The following is a 21479-nucleotide window of genomic DNA, read 5'->3' as shown; positions in this document are numbered from 1 at the left end:
TGCCGGAACAACTATCTTGCTCTCAACATAAGCAAGACCAAGAAGCTTATTGAGGATTGTGACGGGATGACGGTGGAGAGGGTTCGTTCCTTCAAGCTCCTGAAAGTCAACATATTTGAGAACCTCTTTTAGAGCCAGCACATCAAAGCAACTGTAAAGAAGGCACTCCAAGGCCTCTACTTTTTTTAAGAAGGCTGGAGAGAGATGGCATGTCATCGAGGACTCTATCAAACTTCTACAGATGTACTGTGGATAGTATGCTGACTGGTTTGGTTTGAAAATCTGAGTGAAAACAGAAATGCTGGAGAAACTCAGCAGGTCTCACAACATCCATAAGATGTAAAGATATATAACCAACATTTCAGGCCTGAGCCATTCTTCAAGGTAGGAATAAAAAGCAGGCTGGTGCCAGAATTAAAAGGCTGGAGAAAAGGGAAGAGTGGGCAGGGGGTGGCGTCTAGACCACTGACAAAAAGTGTTAATTGGATATGGATAGGAGGACAAAAGAGAGGAAGGGTGAGCATTGATTGGGGGAAGTGGCGGGTGCTTTTTTGCACTATGAAAACAGAGCTGGGGGAAAAGGAGACAAAGGGAAAAGAGAGTGAAGCTGAGCTAAAGGACACATAGGGAAAGAATGGGGGGGGGGTGGTGAGGGATGCAGGGGTGTTGGAAACAGAATGCTGCAAAAATGGCAAACCTAGCCAAATCCATCATGGGCACTGTCCTACCATCCATTGAAGACCTTCGTTAGATCCTGCCTCAAGAAGGCAGCCAACATCATAAAGGACCCCCATCACCCTGATCACAACTTCTTCATGCTGATTCCTTCAGATAGAAGGTACAGAAACATCAAGGTTCAAGAACAGTTCTAATCCAACAGCTATCACACTCTTGAGCCTCACTATACCAGTCTGGGACCACCAAAAGATAGATTTGCATTATTGAAATGTCACATTTTTTACACTAAATGCAACTGTGAGTATTTATCAACCTATCCTTTTAAATTATCTCTTTTTTTCTGTCTTGGAACATTATGGTAATTTTAAATTTGCACATTTTTTACACTAAATGCAACTGTGAGTATTTATCAACCTATCCTTTTAAATTATCTCTTTTTTTCTGTCTTAGAACATTATGGTAATTTTAAATTTGGTGCATCTCCTGTACCTGTTTGGTTGCAGCAAGTAAGAATTTGGGTGTATGACAATAAACTCTCATTATTCATTAATATTTTTGTCATGTTTCGTGAGCTTTGTTTTTAAATATTAAACATTTTAATTGTTATTTGCTTTGACAGTAAAAGATTTTTTTTTTGTTTTTAGTCTGTTAGCAGCATTTGTTCTGGCCCATCCACGCAATTGTATTATTTAGAGTTAAACTCTGTTAGGCAAAATTCTAGTGCATTTCATTGAATCCAGGATATTGCTGTTTTGAAATACTAAAATTGCTGTTTCAAGATCTGATTTGGAACCATGTAGCGCACACTAATAGGTTTGTGCTTAATTTTTAACAGGGAGCACCATCACTTTGTATTTCTTTGTTTAAAGTTGCTTTCTACTCATCTTTCCTTGGCCCAAGCTGGAGGTACTGGTGCTTCTGTCCTTGGCCAGCATGGAAGACCACTAAGGAATTTGCTTTTCCGGTTAATAGATTCAGATGTCCCAAATTCCATCGAAGAGGTAAATGGAAAAGTTTGACAAAGTTTATCTGATAAGCTCTTCAGTTTAATGCACTCGCTAAAGAGTTTTATGTGGTGATAAAGGATCCATTTCCCAACTGCTAGTGAACTCTTTATTGACTAAACAGATCAACAATGATGACAAAGACCCAAGTAAAAATCAGTTGGTTTGCTTGCAACTTTATCTCTTTTCTGTGTTTAAAATAGGGATGATTATGTTCCCAATGATGGCAAGGCTAATAGCCCAAACATAAAGTTAAGGCTCCTTAGCGTCATACTGCACACAGCATGAAAACAGACCCTTTAACCCAACTTAAAGACTGAAATGCCCAACCCACACTAGTCCCACAAGATTGTGATTGGCCCACATTCCTCTAAACATATACTATCCATAATTCTGTACCGCTTGGGCCTTCAAACGTTCTGCAGTATTTATTACATTGATAAATGATATAATTGCAATCTCAACTCCTCTAGCATTGTAAAAATTCTTCCTCTTGTAAATATTTTTATTTATTCCCCATATCTCTCAAATCTTTAGAGGGAAACTCATTCACATAATTTGTCATAAGTGGACAACTCTTGTTTCTAAATTCCTACATTTTCACTCAAGAACTATCTTCTCCATATTCACTATTAATGATCTTAGATGTATCATTTCAGTCCCCTCTTCTAAATTTCAATGAATACAAGCTAAGGCACCTCAACTTGTCCTCAAGAAACAACTTGCCCATTCCAAGTATTAGTCTAGTAAATCTTGAGCTGCTTCCAATGTATTGATTTCCTTAAATGTGGGGACAGTACAGTGTACAATAATCCAGATGTGGTCTCATCAGTGCTCAAACTGAAATTTAATTGCCCTGCTATTTTGTCTTCAATTGTCCAAGCAATAAAGGTCAAGTTCTTAATTTTTTACTCTACCTGTGCATATCATGTGTATTAGATCTCAGACTTCAGTAAGTATATAGAGATGTCAACTCTGGAGATTACTTCCATTCAGTGTTCGTGACTGAACTGTGATCCTGCAAATAATTTTGAGAAATGAACATTACTATTTTGCATTAATTTGCATTTTTCACACTGATCTTAAAATGTGTTGCTTTTTGCTACAAATAGCCTGATTATATTTGTATTATTACAGCTCATGATTATTAATTAATAACTGTACTTGTGTCATACAGGCAGTCAATGAAACACTTTCAGTTGGTGCATCTTTACTGTTGCCTCCACTTAAGGAACGTACTGAGCTTTTACATAGTCTACTACCTCAAGGTCCAGAAAGATGGGAAAGTTTATCAAAAGGACAAGTAAGCATTGCCATCATTAGATGCTAATTGCATATAATGCATTAATAATTCTAATTATAACAAAGTATACATTAGCGTTGTATAAACTTTGAACAAATTTTATAGTGTACTGTTGGGACGTTCAGCTAAAATGAGAGCAATCTGTAGAACTATTTTAATTCCTTCAATTACTGTACATCCATCCTATGAAATTTTCTTTGATGTTCTAAATACGTTTAACAGATAGGTGATATAATAATGCACATTAATTATTCAAGTTACAGATGTAGTAGATTTGGCACCATAAGAGATTTGTTTCCTCTGACCATTGGTTCTGTTCAGAACTGCCAGTGACATTTTGTGGGTGAAGCTGTCTCTAATTTCTGAAATTATGTTAAAATGAAGAAACTAGGAATATGATAGAGTTAAATGCCAACATAAAACAAACATACAAGTAGGTTTATGTAAACTCCCATTGATTAATTTAATAGCAAGACCATATCCTTTTGAATTGGGTCACTAACCTTAATTTTAAAAAGTAAGTGCCAAGTAAAAAGTTTGTTTTCTTTATTTTTATTTTTATTTGTTAATTTCTAGTAGGTTGAGGAATTTCAAATTATTTTTTAAAATTTATTTAAATCTATTTTGAATTATTTCTAAACTAGTTCCAGTTTTGGGGGGGGGGCATTGAAAATAGTCAAAAGGCTATTGCCAACTTTCTACTGTTGAAGGCCATCAGGGAATTGTGGGTTTGGGTCTCAAGATCTGATGCCAGAGGACTACTTGAAGAACCAAAACTTGCAAGCCTCTGGACCAAGAGCTGAGAAATGGCTTTAACATAAAATCTCAATTTTAGAAAATATGAACATTGATATGTTAAGTGGTCCCTTCCCCTTTGCTCTCATGGATCCATGAGAGCAAATCTTATTTCACACCACCAAGTACAAGTAAGTGGGTTGAACTGCCAAATTAGTGGGTTCAGAGCAGGTAATGTGGTAGTGTGAAAGATTCCAACTGGGCAGAATGAGTAAAAATCGACCGGGCTCTGATTCTTGGTTTGGACAAGTTTCAGAGCTTGGCGAGTTAACTTGTTAATCGCTCTGTGGCAATGTGAATGATTTACTCGAATTACCGGCTACTGTTAGTGCCTACGTGCTTGCGTCAATCTGTCAGAGCGTGACCGGCGGCAATGTCAGAGTGCGGCTGGCAGGATTGTGAAATATAACTACAATGGACATGGCTGTCAGAACATGGCTGGTGGGGGTGTTAGCACGAACCTGTGCTTTAAGTCATGGCAAGATTACTTTTAATATCTAAATCAGTATAATGCTATGCAAATTTTTGTTATACTCTATTGTTTAGGGAATAATGACAAGCTGGTCTGTGAGTTTATCCTAAGTTTGAACAGTCTAAAGCCCATTGCGGGAGATTTTCCATGGTCTTTTATACATTGAGCGCCTATGTCTTAATAAACCGCGTTTTTTTACCACGGTCTTTTATACATTGAGCATGTGTGTGTTTTATTCCCGCTACAATTTCACTGCCCTGTGAATACATCATACGTCACTCATGACTTCACCCCCCTTTTAAAATGCCGGGTTCCTGACAAACCAAATAAATCATAGTCCAGTGGGAAAAGATCCCAGGGTGCAGCATGCCCGGTAAGTTTACCTGCTTCCTAGGAGGGTTGATGGTATGAAAGGTGCTTTAGCATCATGTCTGCTCCCCACTTAGGGGTGTGGCAAGATGGCGTAGGGAACAGACGTGCCTTCCAGACCTCTCCTGACTCTGATTTATTGTTTTGTCTTTAAGTGCCCGTTAAAATTCTTTTAAAAGTTTATAAATAATAAGAGGTGTTGGATTAGTGCCTAATGGTTTATATGCAAAAAAAAAGGTAAAAGAAAACATCAACAGACTGTTAAAAAACTACATTTTCCGAAATTGTCTGAGCCTACTTGTTTACAAGAAGCCAGGACTCAGCGTAGAATGGATCCAGAGGAAGACGTACAGAGTTCGGCATTGAAACTCCGTTTTAAGCCGGTGAGGCTCTTTGAAGGTCGCATTCAACAGCTTTCAGACCAAAGAGCTGGACGGGTGCCAGTATTTCACACAACGGCCACTGTGAGTGCTGTTACTCAGACTTTGACAGTTGAATCAGCTGGGGAGCCACCAGCTGGAGAGTTAAAGAGCTGTCATTCGACTGCTACAGTGGTGGCGCTGCAAAATGCATCTTCAATTACAACGGTTTTTCCAGACCGATTCAGTGAAGATGATTAAAGAGATTTGGCTTAAAGATAACTCTGATCTTCAGTCTCCTGGCATTGCTGGGGAGACTTTGAGAGGGATTTTTATACGAAGTCAAACTGCTAGAAAAGATACTAAATTAAGGGAAGGGACAGAAGATCCCGTGGTCTCTAAGGAACAGCAAGACCCCATTATGCCTGAATCTACTTCTGTTGAAATGTCTGTTAAGGATCTTGAAGATAAGATATATTCTGTATCGAGTCACTTAGCTAATTTTGTGAACCTGTTTATTTCCAAGATTAATGTGATGGCGGAAGTCATTAATGGAGCTTTTAAGCTTGAAACCATTGAAAGATTTGAAATGTGTGATCAAGGTTTAGTCGATGCACAGGATCAACTGCAAGATGAAAATAGAATAATTGAAACATTGCAGATCCAAAATAAAAATTTAGCAAAAAAGGTTGATTATTTGGAGAATCAATCTAAACGGAACAACGTGAAAATTGTTGGTTTGCCAGAAGGCATAGAAGGACCAGATCCAAGAAAATTTTTTACTGAATGGATTCCACGAGTGTTAGGACAGGATAAATTCCCTGAAGGTTTAATACTGGAATGTGCTTATAGAGTTTTAAGAAGAAAATCTTTTTCAGGACAAATCCAAGATCTGTTTTGATCCGTTGTTTAAACTATTGTGACAGAGAGACAATTTTACGTACGGCTATTAGAAATGCCCAGCAAAATAGATCTCCTTTGATGGTTCAGAATAATCCTGTTTTCTTCTATCAAGATTTGAGTCAAGAAATTATGTTTCAATGACGCGAATTTAATTCTATGAAAGAACGGTTGTGGAAAAAAAGACATAAGGCAATATTCAGGTATTCTGCGGTACTGAAGATTTTTTAGGATGGAAATTAGCCAAAGTTCTTTGACAACCCTAAAGAGGTTATGGACTTTGCTCAGTCTCTACCAATCATGCAGTTTCAGGAACGATGTAGTCCTTCAAGGTCTCCAAAGAGAGTAGAGATGTAAGGTGGGATCCAGATTTTTAAAAGAAATGGAAGCACGTTGATTTAAAAAAAATAAATCTTTTATCTTTTTTTTTGAGAAGAGTTTAAGTAGTTTAAATAATGATGATAGTTTAATGAAATGGGAGTTGGGAGAGGGAACTGGGTGGGCACAAGTTTCAAGAAGTCATCAGCTACCTGTGAGTTATCTCACACCCAATATTTGGGGGAGTTACCGCTTTGGGCGGTTTAAACAGGAGGAGGTAGTTGTGACCTCCGACCTGTTTTTTTTTCTTTTTAATTTTTGGGTTAAGAAGTGAAGGTTTTTTTTTTAAAATAAATAATTTTTTTTAACTCTTTTTGTTTTCTGATTGTAATTGAGAGGGAATTAGGAGGTTTTTTTTTCTCTCCTTTTTTTTCTCTTTTTTTGGGGGGTTTTTTTTCTTTTTTCTTTCTTTTTTAAGAGGATGATGTCACAGAAGATAATAAGTCAAAAATTGAGGATGTTGAATTAGATGAAGAGGAAGATGAGGGGAAAGGTGATAAGAAGAAAGAGAAGAAAATTAAGTACAAATACATTGAGGGAGAAGAGTTTAATAAAATTAAGTTAACTTCGATAGAGAATTTTGAAGATGTTATAAATGAAGAATATGGAGAATTTTATAAGAGTTTGAACTTTTTTTTTCTTTTTTTTCTTTTTTTATATAAGGGGAGGGGAAGGGAATAAAAAGTTTATCTGATTGTTTTTCTAAGGGATGTTTTTGTTCTCTCGATGAATTATAAAAGAAACTTGGTATTAATGGAAATTCTGTATTTATGTATTATTAATTATGATTTTTTGTATAACAGATATGTGGTTGATATATGATTTTAATATTTGAACTTAGTTTTAAAGTGGATTTCATTTGTTAAATACATGTATTATGTTTGATTTAAATATATGTTTAAGGGTATTATTTTAGTATTGATATTTTTTTTGTTGTTAGTAATTTTTTTTGTTGTTAAGTTTTATCCTTTTTTTGTAAGTGGGATTTTTTCTATTTTATTTACAACATTGTTAATTAATTCTTCACTCTTTATTTTGGGGGGAGGGTTAGACTAATTTTAAATTAGATGATTAATGTTGTGTTATAATTATTGGGGGGTTTAATTTGTGTAGTTTAATGATGTAGTATTCTAATTTTTATTATCTTATTTTTTATTATTTCTTTAAATGTAATTTTTATTTTATTCACGTCATAAAATTTTAAATAAAGTTTAAAAAAAAAAGTCTGCTCCCCACTTGAACAAAATTATTGCTGATCTGGCTGGAGACTTAGCTCCACCTACCTGCCTTTTCCCATTAACCCTAATCTCCCCAACTTCGCTGTGATATTTTTATATTCAATGAGCTGGCCTCCACTGCTTTTCTACACATAGAATTCCACAGATTCACCACTCATTGGTTTCTCCTTTTCTCCAACTAAGTGGGACTTGGCTGTTTTTTTTTTGGTCTAGTTAAGTAAGATGAGAATTTTACTTCAATTATTTGTTTTTTTATTTGGAATTTAGATGTTATTTCAAATTATTGGTCAATTGTTTTCAGTTGCTTTCTGGGCCCAAACTTTCTGAAATAAATATAGCAGGTATTACCCAGTGGCAACCCACTTCAGTTCTCTGCTGCATTCCCATGCCAGTGTGTCTGTCCATGGTCTTGTGCGCTGCCAGACTGAGACCAGCTGCACCCTCCAACCAGATGACATTAACTGGCTTCTCGGATTTCTGTTTCCCTCTCTCTCTCTCCCCTCTCTCTCTCTCTCTTTCACTTTCCCTCTGTCTTCTTTCCCCCAGCTCTGCATTCAATTCTCGATCAATTCTCACCTTTCCTCTTCTGTCCTCCTATCCATATCTAATTATGGATTTTTGCCTGTTTTCCTATGCTCCTCCTCCTGCCCATCTTTCCCTGCTCCCTCAGCCTTTTTATTCTGGTTCCTGCCTGCTTTTTGCTCATACCTTGAATAAGGGCTCGAAATGTTGGTTTATATATCTTTACCTCCTATGCAAGATCTGCTGGGTTCCTCCAGCATTTTAGTGTTTTTATTTAAAGTAATTGGATTTTTTTTTTCCTGAATAGAGAATGCAGTTGGATATCATTCTGACCAGCCTACAGGACCAGTCCCACATTGCATCTCTGTTAGGTTACAGCTCACCTGTTGACATGACAGAAGGGATCTCGCAGAAGAGAAATTCAGATCAGGACTCGTCCAATTCCGGAAATGTTAACCACTTTAATTTAGCAGAGATCCTTTTAAAAACTTTATTAAGGAGCATCGGTTTCTACACTGTAAGTATTTACTTTTAAAGAAGAGTTAGCTGCATGGTTTATGAGGCGGTTAGCACAACACTATTGCAGTGTAAGTTATCTGGGTTCAAAACCAGCACTGCCAGTAAGGAGTCTTTACCTTTTCCATACATCTGTGTTAGTTTATTCCGGATTCCTCCCATCCTTCAAAACATACGGGGGGGGGGGGGGTTGTAGGTTAATTAGTGTATTTGGACAGCATGGGCTCATGGGCCGGAAGGTCCTGTTTACCGTGCTGTATGTCTAAATTTAAATATGTTAATAATTTCTCTCACTTTTATCTAATTTTTCTTAATTGGCTGCCTCATAAGGATCGTGCTTTTGGAGAGCTAGAGAAGAACAGTGATAAGCAACAAAATAAAACAGCCAGTACAGAAACTGGTCCACCTTCCCATGTTCATCAACTGCTGTCTGCATTACATAAACATCTATTGGCTCACTGTTACTCAAATTCTACTGCTAAGGTAATGTCTCTGAAAATAATTAATGATTTATTGTGATATACACAAAATGAAGAGAAATGAAATAAGAGGTATCAAATATAGCAATCCAAACAGTATTTCGATAATACCACACCTTTACCTGGTTTGGCCTACAAGTGACACCAATTTGATTCACTCTGAATTGGCCTTAATTGAGGCAATTAAGGAGGATGGAGGATGATGAATGCGGGTCAGCTGGCATCCACATGTAAATGAATAATTAAGAGCTTTAACTTTTTTTCATGCCTTTCTGTCTACTTATATTTGCAGATGAGAACAGAATAGGGAATTGAGGGAATTAAAATAAGAGTTTGAATTCATTATTTTCTTCAGGATAAGTATGAGCATTACCAGGATGAGATCTTCCATCAACTGTTCTGTCGGTTTTTACACATTCAGAGATAGAAGGCCACAGATGAGCCAAGAACCATCTCCAGTTGCAGTCCCTTGAAGTCTCTGTATAGAATTAGAACTGGGACTGGAGTGGAGTTACTGTGATGCATTCATGGAGCTGAAAAATTATGGATGGCATATTTAGGGAGGTAGTCCTACAGCAGCTAAAATGGGTGCAGAAAGAGGGGAGGTGAGTTAACACCAGGCAGACTAAGAGGCACAAAAACAAAATGCTGGAAACAGCATTATGTTCTATTTGTTGGATGTAATTCCTTTTTGAAACATTAACTCTTGAGTGTATTAGCTGGTGTGGTACAGAGCAGTAGAGAGAAAAGAAAATCTTTCCAAGTTCAGTTTTCTGCCTCAGCCGAATGCACAAAGAAAGATACAATATTTTTACTTTTGAGAACTGAAGGTTATTTGTTAACATGTCAAAGGTTACACAAATGATGCCTAACTTTAGCAGAAGTTTGTAGGTTGATGTTAATTAGCTTCAGGAAGGGAGAAATAATTATTTTAATAATTCTTTTTAGTTATTGTCAACCAAGCATTTTATGAATCAATTTATTACATTCATTATAGGATTCATTCAGTGTAGATTTGCTCCATAAACATGTACCCCTGTTGCTGCTGTATGCATCCGATATCTACAGACGATCTGCTATCCTTTTGAAGGAAAGTTTAGTGGATAAAAGTGTTACAGAAAAATTGCACGGTAAGAATCCTGTGATATCCAATTCAGTTAGTATCAAAATTTACAGCTTATGTTTGTTCATTGGCCTTGAGTCCCATTATGCACTCTGGCTGCTACTTGCATCTCTCTTTCAACTAAACTAGAAAGTATACAATCTCTGTATTCTGTTTGGCCCCAGGTTGGATTTATGACTTTGCATGTTGAGGATTTGGGTGCTGGATTAACTAATTTTCTGGGCCATTGTTTGTTATTCTTATTAATGATCAAATACACTTGTAATTCATATTAAAATAAATTTTACAGTGAACAGAGTAAGATTAAGGGGAATCGAGGAAACTGGCCCCTTGTGAGTCAGAAGGGATCCCAGGAACCCAGTAAAGCAAGTGCTGAACCATTTGGTATTTGTGAATAGTCGGTTAGCAGATTATCAGAATTTTAATGCAATTTTTATCCTTTCTAAGAAAGGAATATTTTGCAGGAACCTCAAATATTCAATGTTTAATTGTAACAATAGTTAATGTTGAAAAATTTGGCATGGTTTGATTGTACTGTAGTAGATTGGTAAGTATTTGGTTGCTATTTAAATAATTTTTCTTTTTAGGGATTCTTTTTAACTCTGCGGCTGGAAGTATTTTGAGTCAGGTAATCTATTCCCTTCTGCTGCTTCCTGCTAGTATGGTACAACCTATGCTTGTCAGTCTTCTAGATCTTCTTCAACCTCTGGATTGTCTAAACAGGCTTTTACCAGCTGCACTTTTACTGGAGGAACAAGAGCTAGAGTGGGTGATCCATGGTGAGTGTGGTGATTTCATTTCTGTTAAATTCTTGAGGATTTTTTCAAAAAAACTTGCAGATATTGCAAAATAAGTTTGTTTTTTTAATCTTTATTAATCTACTAGGGTTAGGGTCAGTTGGAAAAATTATTAATATTAACTTTTCCAATTTTTTTGTTAATTTCATTCATTTTAGCTGTTGTAAATTTCTAGCAGAGTGAATCAACTTTTTTTTTCAACATTACAATATTTATCAAATAATACTGTTTGTCAATGAAGAATTGGTAGTTCTTTAAAAAGAAAATCATCTCTTCAGAATGATAGAATTACAAGTTGTTAATCAATCAAACGGGGAAGCAGAGGATCTGCATGGAAGTGACAAGACTTGTCCCCTTGATCAGATTTTGAAACCAACAATGCGAGGATTGAGAAGGAAGTGTAAATTAGAATGTGTGATCAAGGGGGGAAGAACAAAAAAAAAGGAAAGGTTACAGTAGTTAAAGGAAAAATAAGTTTTAAAAAAAAAACTTCAGGGGTGCAAAGGAGAGGATGGGGGGAGAAGGGTTGGGAGAGGCAGGAAAAAAAAAGAGAAACAAAACTTCAATCCTAATTAAAGAAATGAGAATTCACATTTGGAGTAAGAATTTTTATTGTCAGAGAGGTTGACTAGAAATAATTGATGAATTTATCACCAGTGGTGTATCAAGGTAAAGTGGTTTCCTAAGGCTGCCACTGACTTTGGCACCACCCCATTAAAAAAAAATCGCACAAAAATGCCCTCCAAATTAAACACTACACCATTTTCTTTATAAAACCTAGTGTTAATGGTAAAGTTCTGGCAATATAATTGAGGAATGACGAACATGGTCATAGAATGTGAACAGCCCTACTACTTTCACACTTCTTGTTTTATTTAAATTTTATCAGCTTGGAGGGTTCCTATCCAGCCACTTTCGCAATGGTTCTTTTCAGAAATCAGATAATAGAGCATAGATAAAATTAACGAGGGTTGAACTTTCTTTGGAAAAGAAAATGTTGTATTCCATTGGGAGGTTAAAGCTGGCAACCAGGTCAGTGCCAAGGGAGGGTATTCCCCACAGGCATTGATCCCCAAACAAGGTATTGTGATTCCCCTGCCCCCACTTGACCCGATGTATTTGTAGGCTGTTATCTTTTTCATTCTAGAGACAGTGCCATTCTCCCCATTTATCTCTGGCAGGTCGAGCTTTGATGTTGCTTATACGGTACCTATCAGTACATGTTTGCCAGATTATGTTACATTTTATATTGTATATATGTTTTAAAGGTTAGGTAAATTGTGGTGGGTTTTTTTAGTTTAAGTCACATGCAGGTACAAACACTTCAAAACAGATCTCATTTAAAATGCTGGAGCTCTGCTCAAGCCAGTCAGTCCAGGCTCCGGGTGCCTTTGCACAAACTTTGAAGAATGCCTATAAGGACTTCACAAGTAAGTGTTAATTGGACAAGCTGTGGAGTAACGGATTATTGTTTTGGAAAGCAACAGATGAATGAACTCAGAACATTAGGTTTGGAGCAGCAGTCTGTCTTAATGCAGTTGACTGTTCTAAGAGGGTCATGTGGTTTTCTCTGAGTGAGAGAGAGAGAATTCAGTTCTGCGGTTCAGCAGCTGGGACTGGAACAGGACAAGCTTTTGGAAAAAACCCATTTTGAAGACCAGTTGTGAGTGCTTAGTTCAGCTTGGTCAAAGCCTTTGTGGTCCATACAAGAGGAGAAGGCTGGTTGCATAATGTTTCACTTGAAATAAGGGAAACAGGAACTCTGTGGTGACCTGAAAGAAAGAGGTTATCATCTGGAAAACCCTGATGGGACAAGTTTCTTCAGCAAGACGCTGAAGTGACTGTTCAGAAGGAATCAGTTGTGGATGTCCAATGAGCAATAAATCTCTCTGAAAACCGACAAGAACCTTCCTGAGCGGAAACCATTTACATTTCAAATACCAAAGCCTGGTGAACTTTACAAATGTTAAATTCTGTGCACAGGATAAGAATTGCCTGCAACTAGTGAACTTGGAGGAATGAGAAGTGAGATTGGACTGCGAATCAAAGAACTTTTCTGAACTTGTACACATTACATACGTGTGTGCTTAGAATTAGAAGGGGGTTAAGTTAATAGTTATAAGTTAGAGTTTGATCTTGTTTTCATGTTTAAAGATAATTAAAATCAACTTTTGTTTTAGTAAGCATTGGTCTTGGTGAATACTTATTGCTGCTAGGTTTTGGGGACCTCTGGGCTCATAACAGCCATCAATGCTTTCACTTTGTGGGAGTTGTAGCAAGCATTGCACGATCCAAATTGCTGGTGCCTTGGCTTTGAGCTGCATTCTCCAGCTTGCCACCTCTCCATCTCTGAGATCCTTCGCTGCCCTCCCATGCAGGTGGACATTTTCGAGATTATCCCCAGACAGCATCTGTGGATACTTCTCTGGAATTCCCCCTGGAGTTGCCTCCCTCCACCACTTCATGGATTCAATGTTCATGCCTAAATTGTATCATTTTTTTCACATGTTATGAAGGAAAAAAACAGTTCTGAACTTCTGCCATTAACTTGGCATTTGATCCAACCTAAAATTTCTGTAGCGGTTGTGCATGGATAACCTCCTGAGTTGTTCACTAATACATTGTAGCCACACTAGGCATGCAGTGAGTGAAAGAACTGTACAGAACATGAAGTGAGTTGAACCAACTGACTTTAATAGAACTCTCATGTGCTTAAATCCCTTGGAACCCGATGATGCTTGCAACCGCTGGGACTTTATAACATCAGCCGCCAGGCTGTGGGTTTGCCCCGCACCTGCAGATCTCAATCAGATATGCCACGGACTAGCCCGCGACTCTGCGAGCCAGTTCGCCTGTTGCGTGGGTGAGCTGCTACAACATACACAGAAAAATGGGCCATTAGAATATTGACTTTTTCTTTATTTGCTGTAATATGTTTGTATTGTAATTCGGTCAAGGTGATGTCTGCAATTCATTCTATAGAACCTGGAAACAATTTCGAAAAATCCATTGCTGCAGATGTTAAAACTTGGATTTGGTTGATTGATATGGAACGAACCATTTCTTTTACTGTTGGGCAATGTCTTGGAGCAATGCTGCAAGGTCCTCTTTGTTCATCAGAAGAAGTAAATTCAGCATATTGGCTGCAAAACCAACTTCTCAGCAAAGGGCTCGAAATTGATGCTGAACAACTTGGTAGGTCCATGTTTTTATCATAATTTTCACATTTTTAAGAAAAATATTGTCCAAGATTTTACCAGAATTTTCAATTCATTGCTCTAAATTGTTTTTTTGTTTTTTTTTTGCATCGTAACATTTGCGTAATCCTCTACGTCACACAAGTGTAAGGTTTTCACTTTGTTTAGTTAAACAGGGTACAACTTGCATAGTAAATGATAGGGGCTTAGAAGGTTCTGTAGAACAGGAACCTAGATGTTCATGAAATTGGCAACACAGGTAGACAAGATGGTAAAGAAGGGTTTGACATTCTCTCCTTCATTGTCATGGTAAAATGTAAAGGTTCCATTATTTTCACATAATATTACATTTAAAGAATTTCATGCAAGTTGCATTTTAACTTTGTCTACCATAATAGACTTCAAGAAACAACTATTCAAGACATTGATGAAACCAAATTTAGTGTATTGTGGGCAGTTCTGGACACTTGCCAATAGGAAGCAGGCCATTTAATGGAAAGGGTGCAGAAAAGATGAACAAGAATGTTACTTGGACTTGCAGACTTGAGGCACGATAGGTTATGACTTTTCTCTCGGGAGCAGAGGAGACTGAATGGGGACCTTATAGCTATCATTTTGCACATCGGAAAGGTAAAGAGTCCGTTTTTTTTTTTGCAGGGAGTCTAAAACTAGAAGGCATCGTTTTGAAGGGATCTGAGGAGCACCCTTTTTACACATACAAGATACAGCACATTAATTAAATATATGAAGGAGTGTGGGGAGAGAGAGGGAGGGAAGAACAAGAACAATACTATATGGTAGATGGGTCAATAATTCCAGTTAAGCAATGGCTGCACTCAATGTGGTCAATAGAGAAAAGAGAAACACTAGTGATCTTCTAGGCTGTTTTGATAATCCTCTGTATTGACTTCTGGTCTGATGCTTTGGAGCCACCATACCACACAATAATGCAGCTAGAAAGGACACTCTCAATTGCACTCCTGCAGAATGTTGTCAGGATGGGGACTGGGGTTAGCCTTGCCCTCCTCAACCTCCTTAAGAAATGTAGGTGCTGCTGTGTCTTTCTGACTACTGAGGAGGTGTTAAGGGTCATCCTTTATACGCACAAAAAAGAACTTTGTGCTCGCCACTCTCTCTCCGCAATGGAACCACTAATGTGTAATGGAGAATGGTTGACCTTTGGACATTTGAAGTTCACAATCATCTCCTTTGTTTTGTCCATACTGAGACTCATTTTACGAGCCTCCCAACTCCCTCTATAAACTGACTCGTTGCTCCTATGAGGCCATCTACAGTTGTATCATCCGCAAACGAGTCTGTTTGAGCTGAATCTGGCAGTGCATTTGTGAGTTAGCAGCGTGTACAGAAGGAGGCGGAGCACACAGCCCTGAGTTGTGCCATTCTCAGTGAAGTGGGACTTTGCTGCCAATCTTGAGTAACTGGTCTTTCAGTCAAGAAGTCCAGAATCCAGTTGCAGTCAGGCCTGTATAAAGCTGGTAATAGACCCAGGCCAGATTAGAAACTGTTCATTAAGTATTTTTGTAATCAGTGCTAGATACATATGATTTGTGTATACATGAACATCTAGTGTACATGATGTAATTACAGAATAAAACAACTAGAACAATTTATTTTTTAAAAATGGCAAGCAATTTTATTCAATATTTTTAGAAGACAATAGAGTACTGTAAGAGGCAGTAAATTCAATAGTGCATTCATGTTTATTCTGTATGCAGAATTTCAGCTCGGAAATGGTCATCACTTCTTCACATTCAGAAATAGTTCACGTGCTTTTCTTTGGGCAAATTCATCAATCACACCAGAAATATCAAGCAACTTTTCCTTGTCACTGTTGGTGTTCAAAATTGCTAATCCATTCAAATGTTCTTGTACCATGTGGACTGAAAGTATGACTTAATTCATCTTGGGACAGTGAAGCTCCTCTCATTAGAGGCCACACTTGCTGGCAATGACAGAAAAATGTGCCACAGGATGAGGACATTTGGGAAAACACTGCCAAATCTCAAGTTCAATACTTGACCATAAATTTTCTTCAGTAACACAGCATCGAGTTTGAAATTCACATCAAAAATTCTTTTAAGAAGCACTTCACTCTGAAAGTCACTTGAAATATAACTTGGGTATCACAGATGAAACTGATTAGCTTTTGTAACAACTCATTCCAATCTAACTGCTTAAAATGCCACAAAAAATCAAAAAGTCCACAAATGTCCCTTACTGCAGAAAAGCGATATGAAAGACCATCTATAAGAAAGTCAATTACGTTGAAGAACACATTCACCCTGAAGTAATTTTCAGCATCCATTTGAGTTGGATACCTCCTGCGAGTACCAAGACTACTTATCTGGCACACCAATTTTGATTGGCATATGCCGTGTTTCTTCAAATATATCGTTCCATTTCTATCTGTTTCAGGATATCTGCCAGTAGTTTATCAATGTTGTCCCTTTCCACATCTAATGTGGCATAATGAGATTCTATTACTATGTTGACATCATGGATCATATTACTACCAATATTATAAAATCTATTGGTCAGTATGTAGTAGCATAATACTGACCTAGATGATTTTCACAAACTTTGCAGCTCTATTTCTTCTTTTCTTTGGCTTGGCTTCGCGGACGAAGATTTATGGAGGGGTAAATGTCCACGTCAGCTGCAGGCTCGTTTGTGGCTGACAAGTCCTCAGGGTTAGGGTTAGTATATTTAACATAAAATATGTTAACATAAGTATTTTGCGTTAACGGTTAAAAAAAAATAAAAACAAGTATATGAAAAAAAAACAAAAGACAGCACTAAACAACAAAACTAATAATGAAACAATGTAAAACATGATAATGTATCCTTTATCAACAAGCATTGAAACTAGTCATGGGCATGACTACTCAAATCAAGTTTCCTGAAATTTAATAGAGATATGTTGTGTTATGAGTGTGTGTGGATGCTGCGCAGGCTCAACACATGTCTATTTATAAACTCATGACACAACACAACAAATATGAGCATGAAGAAACTGATGAGGGAAGACGGGCTCAAGGCAGACACAATCACTCGTTCCCACACGATGCGTATTCATGGCAAGTGTTGTGGAGGTTGTGAGAAGAGTGGGCAGAGAGGGTGTATAATTAATTCATGTTGTTACAAACCATGCGTACGAGCAGCAATAGGCAATGAAATAGACATTGTTTAATTTTAAAACACTATAATTTTATTTCTATCTCTTAAACTATAGTCAACTTTTAAACTATCCTTAACATTAAATCTGTGTGTGTGATAAACCAAAACCATTACAGTCCAGCCCAAAATATAGAAAGTTACTTGAAAGTTCAGTCTTTCAAATTCAGTGTTGAAGCGTAGGCCTTTGAAATTTGATTCCCATAATTAATGTTGAACTGATGGGAGTTGCTACAGACTCAAAAATTCCTTTTTCGTTGCCTTTGAAGAAATGACCATCCACACAAGCTGTGGTCACAACACTACTGGTCCTTTTGTAGGAAAGACTCAAATTGGGTGACCTCCATGAAGCTTTCAAAACCCTTGTACTGGTCTCTCCAAGTAACTTCACAGCTAGTCACAATTAAGTAGTCTATCCAAGTGAACTTCACTGTTTGTCACAATCAAAATGAAGCACTTTGCTTCCCAAAAAGACCCTCCTGGCCCAGGTCAATCCACCAGAAAAGGCCCAGTCATTCACAGAGCAAACTTTGCTCTGTATTCCACCAAAAATAGCTGGCCACAAGAGCTGCTTCAAAAAGCTGTTTTTTCTCTAGCAGTCAGAATGGTACTCCTTGCAAAATCTCAGTGTGTTTGTAAATGTCTGGAATTCTGGAACAGGCTGTGACAAACCTTCCCTTATTTTATTTCATTGTATCAAATTATCGCTGGGCTGTGACTTGTGCTTGTGTGAAATGTTAACACTGGCCATTCAGCCCCTCCTTTATATACTATCCCTTACTGTGATAATCTCATTTTACTATAACGGGAGCCTGTAATAACGTATAAATGGAATTCCAGAATTATAGCCAGCAGGACAGACAGCCCCATTTTAAAACACTTGATTAAAATATAAACCTGTGGAGGCTTTGAACTGTGAAGAGGATTGTCACTGAGGACATCTTTAAGACAGAATGAACGTATCCATGACTTTGAACAATAAAATTTTGGAAACCTGGTATCACAAATGTATATGTCTGAAAGATTGTTATGAAAAAGGACTCTTCATGTCTTTTGAACAGCTGAAGAAATACATCTTGTCCAATAATACCCTTTTTTTGTTACCTTCACTGATGATCCTTCCTCTACCAGGACTTGCTGAAAAGGAGAAACTACTCCATGAAGAAAATGTACATGTTTATTTCTAGAATATATTTTTTATTGATGAATGAGAGCCCAAAATCAGGTTAACATAAATCTAGAGTGAGATGAGAGTCAGACTTAGACACAACAATTGATGAACAACTCTGGTCAGATTTATGTCAGGAAAGTATGTTGGCTACTATCAATGCCGGGTATAGATTAGTCCATTATAATATTCTCCGTCAACTGTACCTCACCCCACATATAAATCTAAATTATCAGAGATCTGTTTTAGAGGTTAGTTCCTTTTTACATTCTACCTGGCTTTGCATAGAAGTGAGGCCCTTCTGATAATGACCTTTGAGACACCCTAACCAAGATCACAGAAGTCACCTTCACATTAGACCCAGAACTTTGCCTTCTGGGGAACTTTACCATGGTTGGTAGATCACTAGCTAATTCTCAAATTAAATTCACAGAAATTGCCTTGTGAGTGGCCAGAAAGTGCATAGTAATAACATGGAAGTCTGACTCCCATCTATTCATGGATAAGTGGTCTTCAGAGATGAATAGCTGCATCCCACTTGAAAAGGTCACATATGATCTCAGGAAGGGATATAACACCTTCCTAAAAATCAGACAGCTTTATTTAGAGCATTTAGGTACCTCTGTGGCATCATTATAGGATTGTGATCACTTCTGGCCAGCTAGAAGACCTCCATAAAGATTTTAACATTGCGATATTATCGTACCTCCATATATTTTACTGTATGCCCCGACAAAGGGACAATTTTTTTGTGTGCTTTTTCTTCTTTCTTTTTTTCTGTTTAATAGGATCTGTATAGATGGAAGGGTTCTCTTGATGTTTTGTATTTGGTATGATTGTTGATGTTAAATATATTTAAACTGATAAATAAAATATTACAAAAAGTAGGAAAAGATATATTTTTATTTGTGTGTATGGTCACCACAACAAGATGCATATAATAAATTTGGACATAAGTTAGTTTCAGTTATCTGCATTTATTTATCTATATTTTATTTGTATTAATCTTTTATGAATCTTCTTTAAAATACTAATAATTTATGCTAAAGAATCCCCCCCTTGGCTCTCTTTACAATATCAATATTCTTTACCAAGGCAACGGGTAAAAGGGGGAGTAGGCCCCCCTTCTGTGTTCTGGGCCTGGTTGCAGAGAGGGGTCTTGAGTCCCAGTGAGGACAGTTTATCCACCAGCCTTTTGGGTATTATCATGATGAATGTCTGGCTAAAGTCTGTCAACAGCAGCCTGGCGCATCAGGGATTACTGTTTCAAGGATCATGAAGATTTTTATATAGAAATTATTTACCTTCTGTTTCTTAAATGTGCAAGTTTTCCAAGTTGCATCTTTGATTTTGAAATTTGATATTGTGAGATGTGAAACAAAAGCATTTGTATTAACTTATTTCATCAGCCTAGAATTAGTGTATTATGTATAGTGTTTGAAAAAAGAAGTACATGCCTTTTCAGTAGATACAAATATCTTTAAGAAGTACCTTAAAGAATTTTTATTTTCTTTCCAAAGACACTTGCATTAATAATCTCACCACGAAGGCATTGACTCACTCTGTGGAAAGGAAATCATTTGATATTCAAGTTTCTGAAGACACCGGAAGACTCATAGAAGTTGCCCTTGGTACCACTGTAGAGCCAGGGTTCAAAATCTGGAACAGAATGCAGCTCTACGCCGTCAGTAATGGTACTTTTAACCCATTATGTAATTTAATAATGTTTTCTTCATTTTTTTCTGAATGTTCTGTTTTCATTTACTACAGATCTAGAACTTAAATTTATACATACAGGCCCTATCAGCCCCAACAATCCCATCCCACCCAATTGACTTACAACCCCTCGGAACATTTTGAATGGAGGGAGGAAACTGAAGCACTCGGGGAAATCCCACGCAGACATGGGCAGAATGTACAATTACAGACAGTGTGGTATTAAAAGAGCAACCCAGCAGCCATGGGTTAAAATACTCCCAAGTCAAGTTGGTATTTAATAAATGCACTATTTTATAGATTGATACCAGAATTTTATTGTGAAACCTATATTGTTATAAAGTTGAACATTTCCACTAATAAAATTCAGGGAACAGAAGCTGAAACTTTGACCAATTATGAACAATAGGATATTCATTTTAAATGTTTCCTAGGCTCTTAATATCTTGTGGGCAATAATTAATCATAGTAGCTTTATTAATAATGGAATATTTTTTCCAAATAATTATGTAAGCTTATTTTCATGATTTAAATTGCTTTATTTCAGAGTGGGAGCGCAATGCAAATGGAGATCATCTGTTGGATACTGTCTCACGATTTGTCCTTGCAGTATTACTTAAACACACAGGATTATTGAAAGAGGCCAGCAAAGATGACTGGTAATTGAATCGAAAAGAGAAAAAAAAAGCTGCACACATTTTTACAAGAACGTATCAAGGCTGAGCTTTTTTTTTTAAAAATGAAAGAATTAAAAATAAACTGGTTAGAGAGTGCCGATAATAAATGTCATGTCTTTTTCCAGGAAAGAAGTTGGTTCAGTAAAGCAGATGAGAGTGTAGAGTGGAGCAAATTAAAAATTGAAAGCCTCAAGAATTCTATTTAATATAAATAAATGAAAAGATAATCAAAGGAAGTGGTCAAAATAATTGTGATCTTTGAAGTTGGAGGCATAAGCTGCTTTCAGGTGGCCAGAATACCCCAACGTAAAGCCACCTAAAATACTCAAATACGGCTATTGGGAGACCACCTGAAAGTGGAGAACCCTGACCCGAGGAGTACTTACCCAATCGTCCTTGGGTGGATGTATTCTCCGCTTCCGAGCACTCCCCCAGACACCTGAAAGCGGGCGGGGCTACAGTCGACAGGAGCTGGCGTTTGCTCCGTGGCGCCTCTCCCTGCCGCGGACCTTTCAGGTGCCAGAACAGCACCTTCAGCGCTGTCACTTGAATGTCGCTTCACACATACCCGCAGCCAGCTCCGGAGCTGCATT

General features: G+C 37.4%; 1 protein-coding gene across 7 annotated transcripts in view; it reads left to right on the top strand.

Annotated features, from left to right (window-relative positions):
- Positions 1-21479, top strand: part of LOC138757224 (probable E3 ubiquitin-protein ligase HERC1) — a 309739-nt gene that overhangs the window by 72665 nt on the left and 215595 nt on the right. For all 7 annotated transcript variants that reach the window (XM_069924220.1, XM_069924216.1, XM_069924219.1 and 4 more), the window contains exons 12-20: positions 1514-1679; positions 2860-2985; positions 8326-8535; positions 8865-9017; positions 10011-10143; positions 10724-10915; positions 13916-14128; positions 20014-20187; positions 20757-20868. In XM_069924220.1, the coding sequence (XP_069780321.1) occupies positions 1514-1679; positions 2860-2985; positions 8326-8535; positions 8865-9017; positions 10011-10143; positions 10724-10915; positions 13916-14128; positions 20014-20187; positions 20757-20868 (1479 nt within the window). The remainder of the gene's footprint in view (positions 1-1513; positions 1680-2859; positions 2986-8325; positions 8536-8864; positions 9018-10010; positions 10144-10723; positions 10916-13915; positions 14129-20013; positions 20188-20756; positions 20869-21479) is intronic.

The sequence above is a fragment of the Narcine bancroftii genome, chromosome 3 (assembly GCF_036971445.1).
Source record: "Narcine bancroftii isolate sNarBan1 chromosome 3, sNarBan1.hap1, whole genome shotgun sequence".
Taxonomy (NCBI): domain Eukaryota; kingdom Metazoa; phylum Chordata; class Chondrichthyes; order Torpediniformes; family Narcinidae; genus Narcine; species Narcine bancroftii.
Note: the sequence above shows the minus strand (reverse complement) of the source record. Positions and strands in the feature narration are given on the sequence as shown.